Source organism: Homarus americanus, unplaced genomic scaffold (genome assembly GCF_018991925.1).
Source record: "Homarus americanus isolate GMGI-L3 unplaced genomic scaffold, GMGI_Hamer_2.0 scaffold32095, whole genome shotgun sequence".
Taxonomy (NCBI): domain Eukaryota; kingdom Metazoa; phylum Arthropoda; class Malacostraca; order Decapoda; family Nephropidae; genus Homarus; species Homarus americanus.
Window position 1 is genome coordinate 166,730 of NW_024747861.1, and position 10,045 is coordinate 176,774.

General features: G+C 42.5%; 1 protein-coding gene across 1 annotated transcript in view; it reads right to left on the bottom strand.

Annotated features, from left to right (window-relative positions):
• Positions 1-9,789, bottom strand: part of LOC121879876 (serine/threonine-protein kinase 26-like) — a 112,499-nt gene extending 102,710 nt beyond the window's left edge. The window contains exon 1 of the mRNA XM_042386662.1: positions 9,543-9,789. Coding sequence (XP_042242596.1) covers positions 9,543-9,563 — 21 coding nt within the window. The 5' untranslated portion in view covers positions 9,564-9,789. The remainder of the gene's footprint in view (positions 1-9,542) is intronic.
• Between the last annotated feature and the right edge of the window lie 256 nt (positions 9,790-10,045).

Below are 10,045 nucleotides of genomic sequence, written 5' to 3' on the forward strand. Positions count from 1 at the left end.
CTGTCACTAACACACATGAATACACAACTTCACATTACAATCAAAAGATCTACTGCGAATCAACCAATCAACCAATCAACAATACACGCAGCTGTATACCTTAAGACTTGTTATTCTGTATGATAGCACCATACAGGTATAGAGGTACTGCTAATTTCACACATGCCTTACAAGACTGCCATCCATACTAATCACATGTACACATTTCAAGGCTCTTTCCTTCGGACCTTTACGAGAATATGGTGGGTGCAGAGTCCGGGAATTTCATAACATTACACACATGGAGGAAACAGATTGAGTAATACAGTGGGAATGTAGATACAAAATATTCCCAAAGATACACTGCGATGTAAGGTACAACATATCCGGTATGTCACCATACTGTACGGTGATAAGGGGTGGTATGCGAGGCCACAGTGACATATATACACACACACACGCAAATGCACTAGTGGGGTCCTGGCACATACACCGAGAAACGTGATCCTCAAGCCAAGAGTATACAACAGGTATGTGGACAGTGGGACGGCAACACACACAACTGGCGACGACCGCGACTCCCGTAGGTAACTACCTTCTGCTCAGAACACCACAAAAGCCACGGCTAACCACAGCTCCTCCCCCACACCCTTCCTAAACACACGCACCCGCCGCCACCCCCCTACACACCTGTGTAACTAATTTTGTTCCATGGTATGTCATGCTAGCATGAAATACAAAAACAAAAAATGAAGCTGAACTTAACTACTAGTACAAGGCACAATACTGTTATTTTAAAAAGTGGTTCAAACTAAACAAAAATTTGGCTAAACTACTTCACCAGTGACATCTTAATGGAAGATAATTAAAATGACCTTAATTTTATGACCAACAGCATGAACAAGGCCAGCACACAGCCAGCCAGCCACGCCCGGAGGTGAACTCACTGGCGATGCGCGGCGCGTGTACCATGCACACGCACGCACCATCTGCAGGCAGCCATCACACTACACCAGTAAAGAAAGTCAGTTCTGGAGAACATTTGTGAGATAGCAATGAATTCCTGTATCTAGCGAGCCTTAGTCAGATCAACATAGTGTGGTGTAAGGACGTATGAGAGGACACGGTGATGGAGTGATAAGAGACGTGGTGGACGTGTGATGGTGAGTTGGAGTCATGGGTGTGCGGGCGGGAGGGACGACCTCCTCAAGGATAGTAGCGGCAGTGGCAGCGGCGAGAACCGTGCAGGTGAATACACGCTCAGGTATTCCTTCCCACGTAGGCCCGGCCCCAGCCAGCCAGCCAGCCAGCCCACCTGGGGGATGGGCGACCCCCACCACCACCCAGCTACTGTACACATCACAAACACTGCGGCGCCCCACCACCTGTTGCTCGCACTTAACACTTGGTCAGCCCAGATCCTACCACTCCCCTCCCTCCCACATATCATGACGTCACTCACACACTGACGTCATCCATCATCAGCTTCGCTTCTCCCTTAAAACCTATGTTACCACAGCAACGTCTCCCCTCCCTTTACTCTTCACATATCTTACTAATATTATCTTAACACATGTCTGAAGCATCTGACACTCTCCTGTACTAACTTGCATGGCGCGTGCGCACACACACACACACACACACACAGGCACACGCACGCACGCACGCACCAGGTTCACATGGTCCGCATGGTGGACCGGTTCAGGTGCGGTCACCACCACCCACCGCGTCAGCAGGAGCAATTTTTATAATAACTCTCAGCGTGCCTCCACCACCACAGCTTCCCGTGTGTCACCATTACACAACCCATTAACATAGCAGAAATGGCATAACTTAATATAACTGTGAAGCACTTGACGCCTATTTCCCTCCTCCCAGCTTACACCCACACAACACAGCCTTGTCAAGAGTCCCCTTCCCCAACTATGGTACTTGCTCATGGCGGGGCAATGGGACCATTTTACCGGGCTACTGCTTCTTCGTCACACACACACATGGGATCCCCGTCACGCAACAGTGCAACACACCCCAATCCTCACCACGCACACTCTTCACCTTCACCAAGAGAGAGAGACAAATCAAACCACATCATCGCCTAACATTCCCACGTCTTCACCAAGAGTAAACAATTGATATAAAAACTGGTAAACAATAACTACAAAAAGCGGCCTTATAAACTATGATAAAAAAAGCCGAGTTTACACAATAGATGTCTTTTTTTACTTGTATCATAAAAAGCAACGATTAAAAAACATTACAATGACGCAGAAGCAAATTCAAGCATCAACTGACTATTCCAATCGTCCAACGTGACTTTAAACAATAATCCGTAAGTCTATATGAAGGGGTCATCTCAACCCAGGTAGTAATTAACCCATGACAGTGACCTTGACCTCTCTGACCCTGGAAACATAGCACACACGTATCGGTTGTCGTAGTGAAAATCATACATCCTTCCGTTCTCGAGTTAACTCACAGATGGCACTTGTCGCTTTACTCCCTATCGAGTTAATACCAATACCATTAAAATATTACTCTCATTACGCACACTATATATTATTATGCGTCACTAAAGCAAATATAACTCTAATTACGCACATATTACCACTTATTCGTCACTAACTTCAGAACATCCCTTTCTTCACTGTTGATTAAGAAAAATCTATATTTATCAAATGACTCAACTTGGCCACAGTGAGAAGCGAGTTCATAATTACGTCCCAGCCTTGAGCTCAAATTACTGCTGGTAATATTAAACCTTAATAGAATACATCAAAATAAAACACACCCTCAATCAAAGGCCTATCTGGTGTGCACAATATTCCCACACAATTAATGTTTATTTCTAGTGTTTAGCTGTCCGCCACAGGTGTTGAGTCGGTAGTACACATACCAGCATCGAGGAGTCATCATCGGCGCCGCACCTAACAGTCTTTATACGAGTGCCAGTGTGAGTCGAGTGAATTTTTTTTTTTTTTAAGAAATGGCATCAACTGACTTGTCCTACTCATACTATTATACTTGGTTACCTGAAATCAAGGAGTCTTTACACACAAACAAAAGCTAAGGAACGCCTAAAAATCGTAAACAAACATAAACCAACCCTTGTCTATTGTAACCAACGTCATTTTCGGTGACCATGAGTTAAAAAAAAAATCGTAAAATTGAGTTGAACAATGTTTATATTACGCAACAGCAGTGAACGAAAATTGAGGATGGTGTCACTAAACGAGGGTCATCCTGTGTGAGTCTTACTACTGGGAAATACACAGCTTATATTGGTCAAGCTGGCTGTGAACTTTACAGCCTTCATGAAACAACATATCCATTACATAGTTACACTGAATCACGCAATCTTTTGTCTATTTACCTTCTGTTCATTGATCAAAAAATTATAATAGTCTGCTGTTTTTAGTTGATCATCAAGAAATGAATGACATGTAAAATAGAGTTGACCTCAGAACCTTTAAAAAAAATCAAACATATTGTCATATTTAATTAATTTGTTTTAATTTGTAACCTTGGCTACCTATAACAAAGGGGACAACACAACGTCGAGCTTGGATGGGTTTGTCGGTTTGTGTATACATGGTAGGCACACCAAGGTCAGGACCGCTGTGACCAGCGCGCGCGCGCGCGCACGCACACACACACACACACATTAATGGACTGTAGCCATCTGTAGCGCCGCTCTCCCCCCGGATGCCACAAGTTTGATACTGACACCTGCCTCCTCCCTCGCGTGAAGAGCATCACACTACACAATCACACCACTCAATCGCAGTCACTCTCATGATCGACGACACATAAATAACCCAAGTGTTACAGTGACAACTACCTCTCTGCCCAACTTAATGTAAACATCGTCACGTACGCTTCACTACAACACTGTGTTAAGGTGGGAGATTACTTTCTGTCTCACTATATTGATGACAGTAGTGTCACACGCTCCCACGTATTACTATATTATGGTGAGATTATCTCCCTCGTTGACCATGTTACAGTGAACACCATCAATCAATACAATAACACACTGTTTCACTTACCATGTCCCAGTCATTGAAGACAATCACACGCTCACTCAACATCTGCTGTTACGGTGACACGCAATATTAGATCTTACCTATTTGCTGTTTATCAACGCTACAAGAACATATGAATTACCACCTTTCTTTACCCTGTCAGGTAACACGACCCCCAACTAAATGACTGATCCACCACAATAACAGAATGACTGATCTACCAGATTGACTATATCTATAACTGATCCACCAGACTGACTTAACCCTCCTGACTGACTGACATACTGTATATGTCTTCTAGAAGTTCTGTGCCACCTGCAACACCAGGCTTAGAAAGACAGTAAATGTACACGCTCGCGTGTTTATGAGTTTCAATGGTCTGACAGCGACACCAAAGAGGAGGGCCCCACGGTGAAGTTAAAAATGGGGGTCACTTGACCACACGGCAATGAAGTAAAGCTAAAAATGGCGTTAAAATAATAGGTAAGAGTGCGAGTGAATGTAGAAGGCGAGTTGTAACTCTTAGGGATGCGGGCCACGTGGTGGTGGTGGAGGCACGACGACGGAGGTCACCGCTTGACGTGCACCTGGTGAAAGTGTTAAGACAGGTTGTGGGCAACGTGGCCTCACTAGGCAGGCGCGCGCACACACACACAAAGTTTAACAACGACATAACCTTACGATATTAAACCCTGCAATGTGAATTTCACGTACTACGTTGGCGACGCATGTTTAGCTCTGACACATGTAAGCGATGACGTCAGGCTATTGAGAACAGCGGTGGCAATGTGAAAACAATGAAAGGGAGGGGGTGTTGTGGTGGGGAGGGGGTGTTGTGGTGGGGAGGGGGTGTTGTGGTGGGGAGGGGGTGTTGTGGTGGGGAGGGGGTGTAGTGGTGGGAGAGGGAGTGTCGTGGAGGGAAGGGGGGTTCTTCACATCCTGTTTACTTCCTCCCTCACCTTCCTGTGTCCGACCCACCCCCCTACCCCTCCCAGGCTGAGAGCTGTGACACCACTAATCCATCCTCCACCTTCCCACCGTGAACATCAAAGCAAAAGACATTGCATAAAGACACGCCATGCTAGGATACATTACAGAAGGTCAGGCCAGGGTAGGTCACGTGCCTCTGAGTTGGTGGCAGGAGCTTGCGGGAGGGAACAGAGAGGGATAAGGGTGACAAACTGAACACAAATCTTGCCTTAGTTTACGCGACGTCCCTTCAAGTTATTTTTCGACAGTTCTTCGTCTTTATCTTCAAAATAAAATGCCACAAGCTACTGAGAAACAGGAATATAGAAGGCAGGGCAGGCAGACGGAAGGATAAGAAGAACGGAAGAGTTGGGGATTTGAAGATCGGATACACAGGCAGGCAGATGGGTCGGTCAAATGCTGATCAACGAGCCCCCCTTCTACGAGGCTAGATTAGGGGGGGGGCAGGTATTTGCTCCCGCGCTGGAATGGTTTACCCAAGTGACCTTAGGTTTACCCTACTGACAAAAACCTAACCGCAAAGCTTTACCAAGAATGTGGACACGCAAACACATCACACATTACTCGGCTTCCACCTCACCATCTACATAAAATATAGTAAAGATAATAATAATAATAATAATAATAATAATAATAATAATAATAATAATAATACATGCATCAACAAGAACAAAGACGTAGGAGGAAAATTAAGAAATATGGAAACACGGGACACGACAGCTTGACACTAACCGCCTCTTCCACATCCATGAGGAAACCATTTAATGAAGAAAAAAATAAATTAAACATGGATATAAATAAGCTAAACGTAATACTTGATGGAACACCACAATACACAGACATTCACCCTGGTCTATGGATGTATAAACAAATGAAGCCAATTAATTTGGTCTACAGTATACATTATTGGAATAAGCACAGCAACAGGGTCTGTTTGTGGCTAATGAGTTGATTTATTATTATCAACATCAATATTATAATCAATATTTGTATTATCATTATCATCAGCTTCATCATTATAATTATTATTATTATTATGTGTGTGTAAAATAATGTGTAAGTAATTTAATTCCGTAAATTTCCATCGAGTTATCAACATATTCATATACACTGAGTCTTTCCTATACTATTATCCAAACAACTAAAACACCCATGCATCCTCCCACTACCACCATGACTCAAACACCTCCCAACTACCTCAACAGGGTAACACACAAACACGCACTATGACGCACGCATACACACACAAAAACAAATATACTGTACATACCCTTTTATATATATATATATATATATATATATATATATATATATATATACACGGGGTGACGAGAGGCAAACGTTTCTGGCTGGGGATCAAAGAGTCAACAAAGAGGCAGGTTGTCAACAGGAGCACGGCTGGGTTCCCATCCTTCAGCCTCACTGCTCCAACCAATAGCGGAAGGGGTCTCTCTCTCTCTCTCAACAGTGTCTAGAGTCTATGTTTATGTGCCTCAATAACTAATATTTGTCGTTACCTGTCTAAACATTATCACGTCTCGTGAAGACGATTATTATCCCTATCATTATTATAACTACCGTAATATTATTATTATTACTATTATTCGGGTCTTGTGGTAAAATATGAACACCAGAGCACAATACAACCATTACAGCAGTTGGAATGAATTAATTAATAGCAGCGAATGGAAGTGTGCTTGCTTTTCATTACCACCACCCCACATTGAAGCAGGAAATGGCCTGAGACTGGAAACAATTATCAGCACGATTATTGTATTTAAACCCAACACATTCTCTACAATCAAGGTGAGAAAAAATTAAACCACTATGCAAATGTGTATCACATTATGCACTGCAAATATGCAAAATTATATGAAACGAGTTAATTTTAATATTGTATATTGAGATAATACACAATGAAAATCAGCATGCCAAAGGGGGATCAGGTTTAGAAATACAACTGGATTGATCATTTAACTAAGCTTAATATTATACGAACAAAAGAAAACATAAGAGTGAAGGAAACTGTAGCGGTCCTATTGGCCCATACTAGGCAGCACCCGTTTACACCCAACACTAATCACTCATACTTGTACCTGTCCTACCTATATATGAAGCTTTCCAGCGAGTTTGAGTTAATGGTGGTGTTTTGTTAATTAGTTTCAATCATTCACAACTCCATTTCCAAACTAATGCTTATATATTTCACGCCTTAATCTAACATTTTCAAATTCAAAAACATCGTTATGTGTTCGCATCTGGTTTGATAGTTTAAGTGCCTTAGTTATATCACCTTTATTTAACCCCATCAAGAGGATGCAAATTCAAATGTCTTGATCCGTCTCTATTACCAGGGATCTTAATGTCCGGAACTACATTTGCCATCCTCCTCTGATTACACCCTAGACTCGATACCCATTCCATGTCACGGTGACCACAGCTGAACCACATAATCAACGTAAGGTCTCACATGCACGAGATACATTTTAAGGATAACCTCGCTCGAAAATAAACACATCAAACTTAGTTATAGGTTCCTGCTTATCATTACCCCTAAGTTTTTCTCACAATCGGGTTTCTCTATATCAACGCTATTCAGTTGATAATACTGTAGCTGGTTCCCCTGATTCCACTCCCTGGCCTTATAACTTTATATTTTTCCACATTAAATTCCATCAACCACTTTTCCGGTCATACTAAAAGTTTGTTTGGGGTCTTCCTGTAATTTTTGTAAGTTCAAGTCAGATTCAATTAGACGTCCTATATTTGCGTCGACAGAATATTTGCTTTAATTGCTGTCAGCGGCGCAAGAACTAAGCCTTGGGAACGCCAGTCGGATTTCATATTACTGTATTGTATTTAAGTTCACTCTGTTTCCTGTCCGGTAATCAAGTGCTAATCCAACTGAAAATTTCTCCTCTTTTACCACGTGCCTCCACAAGACGTATTAGTTTTTCGTGAGTGATTCTATCATTGCAAAGGTCAAGGTAAAGCACATCCAAATTGTGTCCATCGTCCTCAAATTCGAAAACAAATTATAAAGAATAACAGACTTATCAGACGCGAACGACCTCTGATAAAACCATGCTGAGTCATTAATCACCCTGTGTTATAATGTACAGTGTTTAATTAAAATTTCACGCTAAAAATAAACATATGCATGGTGGTAAATAACATAGTAAATAACAACTTGTCTACCAGGAGCTTACCTGTCTCTCATTATGCTAAAAAAAAACTGTGATTGCAGTAAAATAATCCTCAAACACAGCAATCAATAGCCGCCGTCAGCCAGCCCTGTCCATGAATCACCGCACTACAACACACTGCGTGGAACTGTATGTTTAAAAAAAAAAAAAAAAACATGCCACCGTAGAAGCTATTGGATGCATTTCTAGCATTAAGAGACAGACGGACCAGGTGTATATTATGCCACAGAAACTATTCGTTGCATTATCACCTACAAACATAAACTCTCAACCATACTTAGCTTTATCTAAACGACTGGGACTGGCAAATATCAGCTTAGGTTCAATAATACGGTGTTTGTTAAACCAACGTGACACTTGGAACTTAATACACCCTCTTAAAACCTCAGGGGGGGATGACCTAATCTCCGTCCTCTAACTCATGGCCGCGTGCCCTTGACCTCCTAGACCCACCAGAAGACCACCTCAATAACACAGGTCTCCCCTTTTATGTAACCAATTACCCCACAGCTATTATCGGGTCTCGCCCTATTAATACCTGCACCATATGCCTTCATTCTCCCTCATCCACTATAACAGTCATTAATGTCAACTTTCTCGTTCGTGATACTAAAATTATTTATTCAATTAAATTTAAAAGTTAGGCAAAAATACTAATAAGAAGTGACATTAAAGTAGTGACATTTAAAACACAAGAGATGCTGTACAATAACTCACTCTCAGTTACGCTTTCACTCTCAAGTATTACAATCTTTAAGTTCTGGTTCTGGGTTGATATAACGGGTAAAAAACAATCATGGACACGTATCTAGTATTACAATTTCTCAATATTGGTGAAAAACTCCCAGCTGAGCAATGGGGGGGTTAGAAAGTGTAATGGGAAGACCGTGTATCAAGTGAAGGGATGATGTATCCAGGTTGAACAATTTTACACAGTTCAACGTTGTGGAGTTGACAATAGTTGACGTAAATATAAAAAAAAGAGTTATATGAAGACACAATGTATCCAGCTTGGAGGGTGAATGAGGCCATGGGTGTCCGGCCAGCAGCCCGCATCCCTCCCCGTGTACACCACCAACATTCCCCAGGTGTTAGTCACACTTTGTTACTTCATGCAACTCCATTTACTGCCACTACATTACACGTGCTTGAAAACAAACGCCTATACACGCAAACGTACCTATATATACACACGCAAAGGTATACAAAGAGACAAATAAGCAGACATATGCTGAAAGAATAACTGACAGGTAAGCGCGCAGATAGACCAAGTGGCACACCCATCCACACCCTCACCTTCACATAGTACAAACACACAACAGACAATACATCTTAAGTTACTCACCGAGAGGCGCGGCTCTCCCATCCTCGTGGTTCCTCGTAGATTCAATAGAGATGGTGACTCGACCAAGAGGGAGTTGATGGTGATTCGTCGGAGAGGGAATTGGTAATTGATGGTGACATAACCAAGGGGGAATTGACGGTGACACTCTCGAGACTTGAATCAGCGGGGACACGACGAAGACTCGAGTCAATATGGGAACACAGACCAGACGATGTAAGAGCAACCTCCCACCCCAGGTAACCACGACGATGTCCCACGAAACACAAGGGAGCGGGAGAGGGGGACTCCGCCACAAGCTTGATAACGGTGGCAACAGCTTCCTCACACACACACGCGTCCTGCCAACCCAAGATAACACCACTACTTCAACGCCTCCGAGAAACCTAAACAGTCGCTTATCTTTGTGGTATATATATTTGTTGGGTATATAAAGTAAAACTAGTCATTGTCATGCCATACCAACAAAGGTATCATGAGTCATACAATGAGGGACAAAATAAATA